The sequence below is a fragment of the Aquarana catesbeiana genome, linkage group LG02, assembly GCF_042186555.1.
Source record: "Aquarana catesbeiana isolate 2022-GZ linkage group LG02, ASM4218655v1, whole genome shotgun sequence".
NCBI lineage: Eukaryota > Metazoa > Chordata > Amphibia > Anura > Ranidae > Aquarana > Aquarana catesbeiana.
In genome coordinates this window covers 511,567,072-511,585,320 of record NC_133325.1, presented here as the reverse complement: position 1 = coordinate 511,585,320, position 18,249 = coordinate 511,567,072, and the positions used below count along the sequence as shown (strand labels likewise).

Here is an 18,249-nt window from a genome sequence, read left to right as displayed (position 1 = left end):
GAGAGAGCACAACTCCTGCTGGATGTTTCCTTTCTCCCTCTACCACTCTCTCTGCTCCAGCCTCCCATCTCCTGTCCCCAGCTGTTAGTACGGGTGGGGGAAGGAGCTCAGCAGCGGCAAGCTCATCATCCAAGGAAGGGACAGCCTGGGCCCCTCGTATCTCTCACCCAGCAAACCGACTTTCAGTTGCTGGGTGAGAGAGCATTGTTCTGTCATCAGTTCTTCTCTGCTCCACCGAACCTCCTGCTGTCCGGGTCCTCCTGTGTGCCAGAGGCCTCCTACAGGAGGAACGGTGGTCCCCCTCTATCAGCGGCCCTGTACACACCTATAACCCTTGATTTAGCGAATGCTCTGCCTGTGCCCTGTACTGTATGATTAGGATAAAGAGGTTTTTACAGCTTAACAAGGAGTTATCAGTAAGCTATAGAATGCTTTACTAGATAAGGCCATACAAACAAACTTATTAGATGAATTAAAAAAAAAAAAGGCTGGATTACTTTTTGCAACCAATGCCCTGGTTGTAATTACAAACACTAGACTCACACATATGAGGTGCGGGAAACACAGAGCTCTCTGCGTGTTTCTTGCACCGCACTGCAATTGAACTGTGTTTGCGATGCCCTGCGGTTGTCAATACAAAGTTAACAATACCCCAAAAGGATCGCACACCAGATTGCATGGTACAAAAGATCATGTGATGCGGTTGCAGTGCGGCTCCAAATAAGGTGCCTGCACTTCTTTGGTGAGATGCGATGCAAATGGGCTCAAATCACACTGCGCTGAATCTCAAATGACTTGGAGACAGTTTCTGTGCTATTCACATGCAGGTTATAGTGTGAACCGGGGCTAAAGTCTAAAACTTTTAGAGAGGTAGTTGATCCAACTGGCCTTGGTGGGGAACTTGGAATCAATTGAACAGAGGGTTTTGTGTTGTTTTAATGCAGTAAGTCTTAGAACAGCATGTTGAATGAGCAACTTGCATTACCAGGATGCTAAGAGTTTTGAAATCACCATAAAATCTGTCACACTAACTGGGTGTAAGGCAAGCACATATATAACCCCAGTTCATAATTGGACAAAAACAGATTGATGCAGGAGCACTATATTAATATTTTCATAATGCTTGAAAATCAATCTCTGCATCTATTCAGAATACATGTTTACTTATTTGTACTAAAGCACCTGTTCATGCCCTGCATTCTCTTACCGGAAGGCTGTGCTCAGAAACTGGAAGGCTGTTGGGGTTCACAGTGACCTTAACACACTGTTCTATTTTAGATGCAAACCGGGAAGGTTCCACTGCACGTTCACATTTATCCTTCCGAGAACACCTATGAGAAAAAGAATACATATTTTACTGATTTATGAATACATTTTGTCAACAAAGATTCATTCCAGACCATTTAAATAGGATTTTTTTATTATTTGGCAAGCAGCATATATCCATGCAATAGCAAGAAAATTATCCATTACAGAGAGGAATGATGGGCAAGGAGTACTATGCCCTATGTTCTTAAAGTGGTTCTACACGCAAAATAATTTTTACTTTGATGCATTTTCTGTATTAAGGTAAAAAAGCTTCCAATATCTGTCTCCCCCCCTCCCCTATCCCTAAATACTTACCTGAGTCCTCTCAAGCTCCAGCACTGCCCTAGGAAACCACTCCTTATTACAGGAGATTCTGAGAGCAGCAGGAGCCTTTGGCTGTCAGTCAAATCCTGTGAGGAAAGAGTAAGGGGCATGACCAAGCCACGCTGTGTGTGTCTATGGATGGACACAGCCCAACTCAAGAGCATGCCTACTTGGGTGCCCCCATAGCACAAGGCTTGCTATAGAGGTACCCAGAAGAAGAAGGAGCAGGCAGTGCCAGCTCCAGAAGATAATAGGCATTGGTAATGTTGAAAGTGCCTATTATGATTCTGTGCGAAAAAGGAGTATTATTTTTATCAAGTACCCCACATCTAAAAGTAAGCAGATTGAAAGAGAAAGTTCTGAATAAGTCTTGGAAGCATTCAGTGGAGGATGGGCAGCTCTCCAACATGCCCTTATTCTGGGACAAGAAACTGCCTAGCTAAGGGTATCCTAACATAACAAAATATAAACATAAATCAAAATGCCAGCATGGGTGTCAAACGGTACCTTGCTGGCCAGTTTCCTGTGATTTTGTAATTTTGTTATTATAGGATGGACATATTTTCCAACTTTTCTGATACATAGTAGACCCTGCTCCACTGCCTATGCACACCATGTAATTTTTTTTTCAGCTTGAGCTATAAAACTATGAAATCATTTGGCTTTAGACCTAGGGAGAATCCAACATATTCACAATAACAAGAAAAAAACATGCGTATTATTCATTTTTTTAGTCAATAAAAAAAAAAATGTTTCCTTTGAACATATGCCCACCTAACAACCCCCCCCCCCCCACACACACACACACACACACTTCCCAAAATGCTGCATCAATATAATCTGCATTATTAATCATCAATGTCAGTACATTAACAAGCAGATGGCATAGGCAGGAGGGATCATTCAACTTCACTCTGGAGCACAAGCCCTGCACATTCCTTATGGTGTCAAAAAGTGTAATGTATAGCCTCATCCTCTGGATCTGCTTATACCCAGCTTATCCATGAAACCCCGTGCTTTGTAGTTGTGTCCCATCTTATTTCTGCTTGATACTATAACACTTGCACTTCTATGTGACAGGTCGACAAGCTCAGCTTGTTGCATTGTTTTTTTTCTTTTATTTAGTGATTAAGTATGGCAGCTGCAAGTTGTATAAATTGCAAGATGTGATTGCATGTATTCAGTTTGTGCGTTGTGCTTGGAAGAAGGATGGTCTGTCATCTCAAATGTCACAAGATGAAAGAATGACATTTTTTTAAAGCTTTGGTGCCAGCACTGCACTAAATTAGAGCCTCAGCACTGTTATTACCTCAGCACTGTCAGGGAAGAACAATGGGTTAATGGCAAAAAATCTCTAACAAGAACGTTAGGGGGTTCTACATTTATTTTTGGAGTCATATGAAACAGAAAATACTAAATGAAAGTCATCTATTGTTATGGCTCCAGACACGATACCTCATGTCGTGTACAACAGTCATGCATGAAAAACGATTACACCACCATTTCCCATTTAGAGAAAAACATTTCCAATATATTATGAATAGTAGTAAAAAAAATAATGTTGCACTTCTAATGTTTATTTTCACCCAATTAATAAATAATTACTAACAGTGTACAAAATAATAAAAAAATAAAACAATGCTGTATTTTATTGCACTAGTGTAATGAATACATGGAAGATCCAGCAAGCAGTCACCCTACATGGTAGACAGTCAGTCAAATTGATGCACATGCCTATAGTATAAAGTAATTTAGGCTGTGCAAATGGTTCATTTTAATCAAAGCTGGTGATAGTAAATAATAGCAGCATGTGAAAGGGCACTATAGGCAATAGAAATGACTGCAATAGGTTTATTTCTGTACTGAAAGATAGTTTCGTTCAAATTCTGGGCACCTAATGTTCTCTTGAAAGTCTCTGTAATATTGTGTTTTTTATTGTGGGTATAAATGCTAAGTGAAGGTTGTTACTCTAGCTCGATAAAAGCATTTTTCAGGTTTTATCACCTTTCTTTCTTATTTATAGTTTTTAAAAAACTGTCTGATTACTAAGCGGTTTGATACCCTACCTAATACAATTGACAACTAAAAGATTCATGAGCAAGAATATTTTTATATGCTGTGCAGCATTATATAATTTAAAGTGGAGGGCCACCCTAAAAAAAAAAAAAAAAAATTTGCACCAAAAATCTTAAAAAAAATAAAAAAAAAACCATTTGAAAAAAAAAAAATTTTTAAACTTACCTGAACCCTTGTTGCTAGGCAGTCTTCCTAATCCGCCTCTTCCTATTCCGCAGCATGTCCTGCTCCTCGGTGAGCGGCCCTGTTGCCTTCTGGGAACTGTGTGTGTTCCCAGAAAACCACGGGGCCATTCACAGAGCGCCGCGCCGCTCGCGCATGCGCAGTAGGAAACTGGCAGTGAAGCCTCAAGGTTCCACTGCCTGTTTCCCTTAGTTAGGATGGCAGTGCCGGGACCCGAGAGCCGAAGGACGGGGCGGCCTCGGGCGGCCGACATCGCTGGCACCCAGGACAGGTAAGTGTACTTATTTAAAGTCAGCAGCTACAGTGTTTGTAGCTGCTGACTTTAAAAAGAAATTTTCGCTGTCCGGAATCCCGCTTTAAGATAATTCAAGACTAGAACCTAAAGCGGTGTTAAACCCAAAATTGAAAATGTGATATATTGCAGCTTACCAATCAATAGATCTGGTGGCTGCATTTGTTTTCTTTTTTTACGCTTTTTTGCCCCTCTGTTTTCACCTGGTGATCTGGCCAATAACATATCTCCTGTATTACAGTGCTCCCACTCTGAATGAAGGAGCACAGGGGCAACTTTGGACAGCAGCATTATTAATGTGGGGGGAAGAAAGTGTTAGATGCACTTGCAGATTTAAATACACTAACAAATTGAAGCTAAACTCCAGCTCACACTTTATAACCAGTTGCAGCAAACACTTTATTTCCTTTTGGGATAAAGTTTTACATAAGTAAATAAAAGCTGATCATTTTAAGCCCCCTGCCAGTGTTAAATGGTTTGTCTCGTTCCTGTAACCGATAAATTTGCAAGGACCTTGTTCTTCTGAAAAGTTACTTGGAAGTTCATCAGCTGAAAATAAAGGAAAGAGAGCCTACAAAAGAAATTTATTGTAGCCCTCATATCTAAGCAGTATAATAAATGTTTGCTTTTGTGTATAATACCGGCTTAACAAATACAGTTCTGAATCTGGTGATTATGACAGATTTAACCCTCCTGGCGGTATTCCCGAGTGTAGCTTGGGGTTAAATTTCAGAACCATTAGCGATAACCCCGAGCCACAATCGGGATTGCATTTCAGAATCCTGGTACAGCGTACTTTACCTTGTCACCAGGATCCTGCGATGTCCCCGCCGGATCATCCACCCGATGCTCTGTGTGCTGGGCTCCGTTCTCTGCAAGCGTAGCCATGCATAGGGGCGGAGGCCAGCGGCAAATTCAAAAAGTACAAAAAACATAACACATACAGTACACTGTAATCTGTAAGATTATATCACTGTATAAAATCATTTCACCTCCAATTTGTCCCTGGTGTTTTGTCCAGTGCCCTGCCTGCACTTTTATATAATATATACTGTTCTCTCTACCTGGAAACTTGAGATTGTCCATGGCAACCAAAAGTGTCCCTTTATGTCAAAAGTGGTTTTAGACCAGCTAGAAAACAGCAATAGTAAATTCAAGCACTTCATTTTATTATTATTATATTATTATTTTTTATAATTATTTATAGTTACTGTATTTATTATATTATAATTTATGATTTAGTGTTTTAAATGTTATCATACCCGGGATGTCTACTAGACTCTTGTTTGGACAGATTTAAGTGTGTTATTCCTAAGAATTAGAGGCCTACAATATAAAATGCCAAATTTCCATGCATTGTACTGCTTTGTGATTCAAAAATACTGTTTCCTGGTTAGGTATTTTTTAAAATAAATTTATAGATGATGCCCAAACAGATGTAACAACAAAATTTAATTCAGTTCTGTTGTGTAAGGGTGTTTACTTTCATTTAACATATATTATTCTGTCTTAATATTAGCCTCTTCAGTAATCTGAGCCAATAAAGATTCTATTGCATTGGACAAAGCTGTTAATCTAACACAGGGAATGTACTTACAAGAAGAGAAAGCTCAGAGATCAGTGTAATATTATTCCTTCAATATCCCTTCACAGGTTGATGTGTGTCAAGGATTACAAAAAGGAAGATAACAGCACTGAGACTTTGGCCCTACCATATTTTGGTGAAGGAAAGTTGGCTTTTTTTGCAGAGGCCTTGCCTTACTAAGAAAGGGTTAGAAATGCAGTAGATCTTATCACTTGAATTTTAATTGCATTTAGCTGATGTTTACTTTTAAATACAGTATGTGAAAATGTATTTGTTCAATGTATAGAGAATAATGTGTTCCATGGTGAACAAGTTTTATTAATAGACTGCTTCACCAAAAATTATACCCACCAAAAATATACAGTTAACAGTTAAGATTTGAAATTAGATTTACACATTTCCATTGGATATTTAACAAATGTGGGTCATAGATATTGCCTTAATACCTTCAATACAAACAAAGCCAAGCACTAATACGATCTTCCTATGTAGGGTGACAGAACCATTTCATATATAAAACACTTTAACTCAGGGCTTCCTGCTCTAAGTACAGACTTTAACCATACATATTCCAATTGCAGTGCTTATTTAGTAATGGTCTTTGAAACGCTTCCAACAGTTCATGCTTTCTATTACACTATCTCAGACATCAAAATTTGCAAAAAAACACCCAGAAACGGCATGAATGTTGGTGACCCATTACCAAAACTTGAAGGACTTCAAATTGCTATGCCAAATATGCCCATACTAATTACATCGCTATCTCTCAATATAGTCTATATAAGTTGAAGGCAGCAGATACAGTTATATATTTGTACCATCCACACTGGTGTAGTATTACCCATAACATAAGTAGTCAACGTAAAACCTGCTTAAAGAACCCAATACCCTTAAAGACAGCCATTGTGAAAAAATAGCCTAAGGTTAATACTTGTAATCACAGTATCTAGTCTATTAATTATTTTTCTGTAATTGCACACCACTTTTTTGTCTATCTTCCACGGTATTTCCATACAGATCAAGCTGCTCAGCAAAATTAACAGTTACAGGGGTTTGGATAAACTACATTAGAGTGTAAGCAGTTATCTTTTAACCACAATAAATGTAACATACAGAAATGTACTTTAAAGGCATTTCAAAATAAATTAATTAATATATATATAAAACCAACATGACATGTACTGTAAATAAATACTGTATAATCAGAAAGCACTTTTTTTCAGCAATAGTGGACCTTTTATGGACCCATTTCATGGCACGTGAGTAAAGAACCATAACATTTTTTTAGCTGGACTTACAGCAAATAATTCCCCAAAAATAAAGGGCTGTAGATATAAACATAATGACAAACTAGCTAATATTAAAACATATACACTGTTAATTTATGTGACTTATAAGCATACTGTGAAAGAGGGCAAATAAAAACTACTGCTTGTGACCAGGACTGGAAGTATATTTGTCCCAGATTCGGACAGTTTGCTGAATATTTTTCTTTAATTTATATGAGGGTGCTGAGGTTGTTTAACTTGTTATTTAAAGATCCTAGATGAAGGAGGTCTGGTTATTTTGGGCTCTATAAATTAACAACCTGCTCAGGGATTTTGCTACACCCTGGAACCAGTTAGGCTACTTTCACACTGAGGCGTGCGGGCGCTTGCGGTACAGCGGCGCTAAATATAGCGGCGCTTTACCGTTGTTTTAGCGGCGCTAGCGGGGCGGTTTTAAACCCCCCCCGCTAGCGGCCGAAAATCGCCGCTGCAGCAGCACTTTGCGGGCGGGTTTGCAGTGCTACCCCATTGTTTTCAATGGGAAGGGGCGCTTTAGGAGCGGTAAATACAGCTCTCCAAAGATGCGGCTTGCAGGACTTTTTAGACCGCCCTGCAAGCGCACCGCTCCAGTGTGAAAGCCCTCGGAGTGCATTGAGCAGCTCTTTTGGGGAGCTTTGCAGGTGCTATTTTTAGCACTTTAGCGCCTGCAAAGCGCCTCAGTGTGAAAGGAGCCTTACTGTAGATATCTGGCTGGGAAGCACTAAACTACCTGCGTGGTGAAAGTCAACTCATATTAAGTTGGACACAGCTTTAGTGGCAAGCACTTTGTTTTAGAGAAAGTTAGGCACCTGGGCAGCAGAAGGTTGCACCAGGTCTTATTTCCCTAAGTATGACACCAAGTGGCAAGGCTTTATTTTCTTGATTACTTTTTGTTTTACTGTTTGTGCCTGTATCTGTAATCCCTTAAAGGGGTTGTAAACCCTCAAGGTTTTTGACCTTAATGCATTCTATACATTAAGGTGAAAAACCTTTTTTAGTGCTGCAGCCCCTCCGAGCCCCCCTTTTACTTACCTGGACGCTGTCATCCTCTGTTCGGGAATGAGCACACCATCTGTAGTTGGTGTCTCGTGTCCCGATTGGATAGATTGATAGCAGCGCAGCCATTAGCTCCCGCTGCTGTCAATCAAATCCAATGACGCGGCGCCGGGGGGGGGGGGCCGAGTCCTGCATTCTGTGTGAATGGACACAGATGCGGGACTCAGGAGCGTGTCCGCACGGGTGTCCACCAAGGAGAGTGCTTCTCCAATGTGGACACTTGATGCAGGGAGGTGCCACTAGAGCCACTGTGGGACCCCAGGAGAGGAGGATCTGGGCCACTCTGTGCAAAATGAGCTGCACAGTGGAGGTAAGCATGACAGGTTTGTTATTTTAAATTAAAAAAAACAAGCCTTTACAACCACTTTTAAGTAATCATACTTACATGTTATTCAAAACACACCAGCCACAATGAGGATCTCCAGAACTCAAGCACTCCCCGCATGTAGTATATTGCTCACATAACTCTACAGGAACTCTGGACACCTGAAACAGAGCACAACAACAAATGCTAAATAAAAGAGATAAGGTTAATGTAATTCTCTTATAAGTATTATAAATTGTTACTAATTACTAAAAATGATTTGTAGTTTTGAGAGAGAGAGAGAGAGAGAGAGAGAGAGACTTTACAGCTTTTACAGGGGGTGGAATAGGGGTCCCCCTCCACCACTTTTCCCGGGCTCTCTTGTTCCACCGGGGAGTCTGGAACTGATGTGGGTGATTGGGCCAGCTTACCATAAATTAGAAGGAGGAACATCTGTTCCCTAATCATCTCTATGCTATATGAAACTGGAAACGATGAGGATGCTTTTGAGGGCAGAGGAGAGATCTGGGGTCTAATGTTGTGTGTGAATCGGGGCAAAACATTAGACTTTAGATATTGTCTCTGGTGAGCCAAGGTGGACAGCATAAAACTCTCTAACTTTTCCAATGCCGACTTGGCCCTCTGTTGGGACAAAATTTAATGTTACTAGACAATTTACAGATCAAATATTATTCATTCATAAAAATAAAGTTGTCTAGGAAAATACCACATTATGGCTACTACTATACGTGGAGATGATGATCATAGCAAATAGGTATTTATTTTTTATAATCATCAGCCCCATCTAGTGGCCCAATGTAGTATTTCATGATTCTCTCTAATCTGTATGAATTAATGACATTCACCCTAGAGAGCCTAGTAACACTCTATTTTTGCCCCAACAATTAGGTCAGCATTGGAAAAGTTTGGAGAGTTTCTTGCAGTCCATCTTGGCTCATCGGGGACTGCAACATCCCAAGTCTAGTGTTTTGGAGTTGGGGCTTGTTTACACTTGCTGTCATCATTGCCTCCCCTCTGAAAAGTGATCCACAGTGAATTGCTTTGCAGAGGCATTTATACTGCCATCTCAGAGGTGATATATCGCCTTCTGGACACCAGTTTTAACCACTGAAAGCACAACCATGTGCATTACACTTGGTTGCAGGTCCTTTGTGGCATTGCCCAATCTACATGAATGGGTTGTACTTGGTGGCAGTATTGGCTGCCAAACACAATCTGTGGTATATTTTTTGCTGCGTCACAACCACAGCAGTGGTGGTTGGTGTGTGGTAATATCACTGGTGGGCATGTTAGCTTGTGGCCAGGTGGTGTACATGATAAAACTGCAGCGCAACCACTTATTTTTAAAAGCCCCCGGCAACCCGTATAAACAAACCCTTACCTTTATTCCTCTATACTCCTTCCTTAAAACTGAAGCTTACTCTGTTTATATTTGTCTTTCCTGGTTGCTTCCTCTACCTCTCATTAACACGCTAATGACAATTGTAAATGAAACCTTTCTGTTTATTACGTACATTAGTTTAGACCAAACAATGTCATTACTGAGTCTCGGTGCTTCTTTGTAAATGCAGGTAGATCATGGCAGGTTGGAGGGGTCATCAAAGTGCTGTACATGAAAACATCACAGCACCTTCCTGAGTACTGCTCTCAGGAGTCCTCAGCCCTTATTCAAGCAGTGGGCTGGCTCTTGTGATAAGGTATGCAAGTATCAATATGCATTAATAAGTGGATATCAGTCTGGAGAACTGATAGCTCCTAGGCAGGCTAGATTTGCATGCAGACTGCCCTAGGCAAAACCCATGTGTGATGGTGAGGCCCCATGTTTGAAAGAACTGAAATAAAATAAATGGGTGTGTTAAGAACAGTCATGCTGAGAAGAAAAAGGCAAGATGATGCTGAACCTTCTCTAGCCTTCTCTGCTGTACAACTAAATAAACATTAAGAAGACTGGAGTTTAGCTTTAAATCACCAGAATTCCATTCAAACATTCGATAAGTATCCCATCTTCTTTCTACACAAGATACTGAAGAACTGAGAGCATTAGGACAGAATTTGGGCAAGGCTTCCCCTTACTTCGAGCTGGTTATAAAATTCCTCTGGCATGAGACACATAACTACAAATGCAAAGGTAGAGTGTATTCACTGTACAGTACGTAGCTATCACATCGCATATTACCTGCTATAGTTCAAAATGATATATTTGCTTTGTAGATTAATCATGCCATTTTGTAAAATTCCTTTTCTAAACAACAAAAATGTACAATATAATTTTATCTTTCTGGGGCACAGGAGAATCAATAACATTTGGACAAGATCATGAAGAAATAAAATTAAAATGTTAATTTGTTAGCTCAAAGGCAGTGATTTGACCAGTGAACAGCTGATTCAGATCAGCCCCTTTGCTATAAGGTAAGACTTACAGGAAATCAACAGAAGATGATAGGTTTCAGCCCCTTCTGACCTCTGGTCTAGAAACATGCCACTAACCACTAGACTTTCATTCGTAAGCTCCAGGCTTGGCTAGTGACTAGGCACTGAAAAATCCTCTCTTTTTTAATGACATTGGGGAGAGCAGAGCGGCTCTTGCCGCAGTAATTCAGTGTAATTAAACCTATCTATCACTCCAGCAGCTGGAACACGATTCCTGATGAACTTTGCAATGGGATTTCGCAGTCACAGACTCGAAGCCTCAAATTCTCTAAGGGAGATGGGGTAAAAAAACTCTCCTAAAATCACATTTTAATGTAGCCTCTGATGACACTTCCAAACCATTTTTCTTTTCTTCCTTTTAATATGGTTTCTAAATGTGATCTCTCACACACACACACTGAAATTCATGTACAGACTACAAACATAAAAGACTGCTTCATTTATAACTCTACACATCAACTCATCATCCATGTATACACTTGAATAACCAATAAAATAGCTGCAGCTCCCAATGCACACATTTCATTAAAATGATTTATAATTTGCATTAATATAAAATCTAAATGCATGTTAGGCAAGCATTAATGTGTGGACAGAAGAGAAAGAACTTTTTTATGTATAAAGTATATTGTGTTCAAAAATATAGAAATGCAATCACATAAGCAAAAACTTTCAGTAGTCTTGCAATTCTGGAGTAATTTTAGGTGGAAAAGGCTTTATTCAAATCTGTTATCTAATAAAGATGCGTGTTTTAGAACTATTTATTTTGATGTTTCAAAATACTATTGTAAGATTGCACTGTATATTTATATTCAAATGGGTTTTATATGCAAAGTATTCATTTTTGAGGTACAATCTCAAGTTCTCTCCCTATTCAGATAATAAAGAGGCTTGACCATACACCAAAAGGCTATGCCACCAGTGTTGCCAACCTACCAGATTGAAATTTACTGAGATGACACCCAGAATTTACTGGCACAGCCACGTTTTTACTGGCATTTCCAAAAGTCACAAAATTATGGTTTTAAGTGCAAATTTCAGTATTTAGGTTACAAACAAACAAATATATTATGCCAGTATTATGATAATGTACACCATGCAATTAAGGGAAAAAAATATTTTCAATATATAGTAAGTAAGTAGCTCAGGGACAGGACTCAGGAGGGCAAGACATTAGAATGGGCGAGCGCGTACAAATGAAATTGACTCTCACAATGACACTGACAGCAGCACAGATGATGACACCTCACCGACATGTCCCCTCTTGAGTCACAGTGACAGTCTCTCTCCACCCCAGGTGGTCCCTTCAGTCTACTCCAGTCCAAACCCCACTGACAGTTCCACTCCTGGCTTGCCTTGCTCCCGACCAGCAAGCAAGGCTCTGGCCAACTTGCTCGGCTCTCTTGCCCGATGACATCACACGACACGCTCAGGCACCGCCTCCACCAGACCCGCCCCCTGCTGGCGCCACCCAAACACACTGTAGCAGGCACTCGAATGGTCTTGGCCAGCATCGAGCGTCATAGCCATATTTTTTTTCTGCCAATCTTTTCCTGTCACTGGCATTTACTGGCAGGAGAAACGTGCCCATTTTTTACTGGTTGCCAGTAAAAATACTGACGGTTGACAACACTGTATGCTACTAGAGCCTCCTTATTCTCAACTGAGCCCATTCAGCAACACATCTATCCAGTGAACAGATGTACTGTGTATAGACAATAAAAGCATTGAAGTGGGCATATACAACAGCATGCCTATGCCAATGTGACATTTGTATGAATTCATCTTTCATTCATGTCTTTTAATGCCTAGGAGAACATCTTTCAGCTTTAAAATTAAGAGCAGCTCACACACCAAAGAAAAACATTACAAAAGCTCTAGCATGACCCTTCTTGGCCATAAGCAACAACAGATGGTTTGTAGGAGGAATATGGAGGGAATGCTTTCTTACTACTACAAAAATGGGTTTGAAACAAATGTCTTTACTGAAAATCTCTTTAAAACAGCAATAGCAGTGATAACAGTGTATCATTTTAACACAATCAGTTCATAAACAATCTTCCACTAGTAAAGCCTTAATAAACCAACTAATTTATCTATTTATTACAGGTACTTATATAGTGCCGTCAATTTACGCAGTGCTTTACAGATGATACTGTAAGTTTAATCAAGAAGCTTAGAATCTACGGTCCCTATCTCACATTCATACATACACAAACCAGGGCCAATTTAGATAGGATTAAACTAACCTACCAGCATGTCTTTGGAGTGTGGGAGGAAACGGGAGTACCCAGAGGAAACCCATGCAGGCACAGGGACAACATGCAAACTCCACGCAGGTAGTGCAGAGGTTGGAATTTGAACCATTGACCCTACTGCTGCCAAGAGGAAGTGCTAACCATTTAGCCACTGTACTGCTCGGGTTCTTGGGAGTTTTAGTTTATTAACCACATGCCGATCAGCTGCCGCAGTCGTACTGAGGCAGAATGGCACGGCTGGGCAAAACAACGTTATTTATAGTCACTTCGCCCTGTGGCCACTAGGGGACGCGCGCCCCCCGAGCCGTTTCGAGTGCCCGGTGGTCTCGATCACCGCCGGGCTCCCGCGATCGCTTGGGGCACACGGAGAACCCGGAACTGTGTGTGTAAACACTAGACATGTGCACACTGAAATATTTCATTTCGGAATTTCGTTTTCGTCTGAAAAATAAATTTATTTAGTTACTCCCGAAATTCGTTTTTATTTATTTCGTTTTTCGTTAAAAATTGCAATCGTCCAAAAATCCAAATTAAGGTCGAATCTGTCATTGAAGGCTTATGGTGTCTGTCAAATGTTCAAAGAAGTTTCGACGGAGCAGCTAAACTGTACAACGCCGTATAGTTTACCTGCTCCGTCGAATCTTCTTAGAACTTTCAACAGACACCATAAGCCAAAGTACGTGTGTACTTAGTTCTAGCTATTTTACTGCTCCTCCTCTTTGGTTACAATCAGCCAATAACATTCATCATCATCATTATTTTTATTTATCTTTTTTCCCCTACGTCGAATCTTTTCTCCCCTACGTCGAATCTTTCCTCCTCTACGTCGAATCTTTCCTCCCCTACGTCGAATCTTTTCTCTCCTACGTCGAATCTTTCCTCCCCTACGTCGAATCTTTCCTCCCCTACATCAAATCTTTTCTCTCTATGTCGAATCTTTTCTCTCTATGTAGAATAATCTTGGACTAATAGAGCTAAGGTTAGGCACATTCGACCACAGGTTTGATGGACACAGATTGTTATTGTCATCATCATGTCGAATCTCCTATCTATATCGAACTGTTGTAGCAACGAAAACGAAAATAAAGCATTTGTTTATGTCGGATCTTTCGTTTTTCGGACTCTGCACTTTCGTTATCGTTTGTTAAAAACGATAACGAAAATACCTGAAATTCGGACGACAATGCATTTGGATGAAAACGAATGCACATGTCTAGTAAACACACAGTTCCTGGTTCTCTGAGGGGAGAACAGACAGATCGTCTGTTCATACAGAGTATGAACAGCAATCTATTAGCTTCCCTGCACACAGTCTCCATTCCCCTTCAGTTAGAACACAAACTAGGACACACATTAACCCCTTCTTACCCATTTTTACAGTAATCAATGCATTTTTAATTCGCACTGATCGCTGTATTAATGCCAATGGTCCCAAAAATGTGTCAAAATTGTCCGACGTGTCTGCCATAATGTCGCAGTCATGATAAAAATCGCTGATCGCCGCCATTACTAGTAAAAAAAAAAATATTAATAAAAATGCCATAAAACTATCCCCTATTTTGTAGACGCTATAACTTATGCGCAAACCAATCAATATAGTTATTGCATTTTTTTTAACCAAAAATATGTAGAAGAATACGTATTGGTCTAAACTGAGGAAAAAAAATGTTTTTTTATATATTTTTTGGGGATAGTTATTATAGCAAAAAGTAAAAAATAATGTGCTTTTTTCAAAATTGTCGCTCTTTTTTTGTTTATAGCGCAAAACATAAAAACCGCAGAGGTGATCAAATACCACCAAAAGAAAGCTCTATTTGTGGGGAAAAAAAAGGACGTCAATTTTGTTTGGGAGCCACGTTGCATGACCGCGCAATTGTCAGTTAAAACGACGCAGTGCCGAATCCAAAAAGTGCTCTGGTCTTTGGCCAGCCAAATGGTCCGGGGCTGAAGCGGTTAATGCTGCAGAGGAAAATCTCTGGATTGAAGGTGAACATTGGAGCAAAAGCTGGTTTTGTTATTTTACCTTTCATTGGGCTATTCATTCTTATCGTGATATTTGTGGCTGGAATTCCATTTTAAAAAAATTAATAAAAAAATTTACATTTATGCACATGGTATACAGTAATTCCTACCATTTCCATGGGCCCCAAAAATCCAACTGCCTCAGCTTTGTTGTTTTGTCCATGTATGCACAATAATGTGCCATAGAAATGAATGGTAATGTAAGATAATGCAATTTGTAGTCTGTGCTTTGTTATACTGCACATCACAAAAGTATCAAGGTTACCTAAACCAAAATATGCACAACAAATATATTATGCCAGTATTATGATAATGTATTACATTTGTTTAATCTACCTGTAATCGTTTTAGTAAATAAAATATATATATAAAATAATAGTATTGAATATATCACATGTGGAACACTTTTGTGAAAATGATTCTTACTGCTCGTATGTACACTGTATTCTACGGAAATTATTATGTACAGCTAACTGACAACAATTTCATTTTTTTTTTATCCTGCATTTTCTTTCAATTTTATTTTTGCATTGTTTCCTTCACAGTATTATGGTTTTCACTGAATAACAGGGTGCGTGGAAGGGAGTCCTAACTGAATTTCTTCATAGAGACCCCTTGACGAGTTGTCCTCAACTGTCTATTATGTAATGATTAGCCTATTTGCCTGTTCTTGCAGCTAGACCAGCCAATCCTTTTAGCAAATTAATCATAGCATAATTGTAACTTTGTGTTCAGCTCAGCCATTTATCCCAAAATATAGCACTTGGAATAATTTGGGAGTTTAGGCTGAAATAATTAGGCATTCTGCAAACACCTACACAGTTGCAGAATGCTTATTAAGCCAGAGTCTTAAGCACAGGCTCACTGGGGACTCATTAATAACATACACAAGGATTTTAGTGCCACTGTCATTTATCCTGTATAAATCCTACCTAAGGGACTCCACCTGTGCTTATTTTATGCCTGAGGATAGTTAGTGCCTGCAGGATTTGGCCCCTCATCTAATTTCTGGGTCTAGTAAAATTCTGGCTGCTTAACGCTTTCACACTCACGGACCCTGAAATGCTGTGAGAGACCATGGATTTACCTAACCTAATACTAGAATTTAATCTGAAACATTTCTAACAGTTGAAGACTTAGGTTTATATGTTTTTAATATAAGAACTAGTTTCAGTTTCCTGTTCGTTTTTTTTTATTATAGGTTAGTTGCAAAAATCTTTATAACTTTTCATGAAAAAAAATTCCCTGAACACAGCACAGGTTTTGTAAGATGAGCTTTGAACCACATTAAAATACTAAAACCCCCACATACCTCCTGAGAATTGTCATCATCTATTACATATTTATATCTTTAACTCTTTGAGTAAAAATACAGTGCTGAATCAGCTGAAGTTCCCTTTTTTATTAACTCATTAAATAAGCATATAATTATGTTGAAATATTGTCACACTCTCGTGGTTGCTCATCTTGCATACACTATATCCAATTTCCCAATGCCAATGTGAAGCAACTTCATAACAGAATGCTGTATTTCAGAATAGAATATAGATAATTGTTTTTTCAAGGTTGGCATAATATTGTACTCAAAGACTGGCCCCTTGCCATTAGTGTTGAATGACAAATGTAGGCACACAGCCATACATGCAGATGAAGAATTTGGCTGATGTGGTAGCTCACGGCTTGGGCCAAGTAGCTGGTTTATTGGCTGATAAACCTTTACTGTTGGCAATAATGAACCATACATGAACAAGCAGCCATCATCTGTTGACCAGGAAAGAACATACTAGAAAATACTCCAAACAATTTCAGTCACTACAAAACAACAACTAGACCTAGATGCACATTAGCAATACTGCTAATTGTTCTAACATATGCATCTTAGCCCATTATCCTTCCACAGAGTTATCATGTTTTCAATCAAAACATGTTTGCTTGCCATCAAGTGTGTCTTTAGTAAATGTAAAAACACACAAACATACTTGCAAGTGTCAACAGAAGACAACCAAAGAGAACTTTTTATGAACAAGGTATCATGCAGTTTGATTATAGCAAAGCAATCAAAACTTTCACTGCATATAGGGAGTCAGTTCCTTTTAGGTCCCTGATACCTAACCTGCAGCCTAAGGGCCACATGAAACTCTGACACTTGTTGTAAAGCCCTTGGACCCAAACAGTTTTTAGTGGGATTTGGAGCATGATCTCTACTAACCTCATGTAAAAGGTCCCCTGTTACTGAAAGTTATGTGTGGCCGTTTTGTAATGCCTGGGGCAACAGTTGAGGCCCCTATACCTCATTATTTGACAGCCACTGTTCTCTTCTGAACTGCAGAAGTACACACACACAGGGAAAAATCCAAACCTCACTACAGATTTCCTGAAAGAACAGGGGGTTCATAAAAGGAAAATATCCACAGAAAGTGTTGTAAAATTCAAAGAGTATGCTACATGGTAATTTTAAGAAACAAATTCATTTATTTCAGAATAATACAGGCATACTGCAAAAGAACATTTATTAGTCTGGGAAATTAGGTCTTATTTTTAGTATTGTTACCCAAACCGTTACACAGAATATCTAAAATGATATGATGAGCAAGAATAATCTTCATTAAAAAACAAAAAAAAAAACACAGGTTACCAATCAGTTCTCGGTGCAGTGCTCGATTTGATCAGCACTCCTTTAACATTACATTTTAGATCCAATTAGCATATTTATCCAATTGGGGATTTGGTGCTCTAATCCTGATGCTGTTTTTGGCACCTAGTAAGTCCCAGATTGAAATAAGCATGCAGTTCTACTTTTCAGACTTCACTAGCTGCATACCTGTTTTGGTCAGTAAATTTTTAGGTGGTAAGGTGGGCACCAATCCTCAGGAAGGATGTGTTGGAACTGGAGAGATTCCAGAAAAAGGTAACAAAACTAATAAAGGGACTGGAGGACCATAGTTATGAGGAAAGGTTACGAGCACTGAACTTGTTTCTCTGGAGAGAAGATGCTTGAGAGGGGATATGATTTCAATGTACAAATATGGTACTGGTGACCCTACAATAGGGATAAAATTTTTCCGCGAAAGGGAATTTAATAA

General features: G+C 39.4%; 1 protein-coding gene across 1 annotated transcript in view; it reads right to left on the bottom strand.

Annotated features, from left to right (window-relative positions):
- The window catches only part of PLXNA2 (plexin A2), a 518,514-nt gene that overhangs the window by 193,485 nt on the left and 306,780 nt on the right, over positions 1–18,249 (bottom strand). Inside the window, exons 5-6 of the mRNA XM_073615770.1 lie at positions 8,517–8,617; positions 1,208–1,331 (exon numbers count right to left, since the gene is read on the bottom strand). Of these exons, the coding sequence (XP_073471871.1) occupies positions 1,208–1,331; positions 8,517–8,617 (225 nt within the window). The remainder of the gene's footprint in view (positions 1–1,207; positions 1,332–8,516; positions 8,618–18,249) is intronic.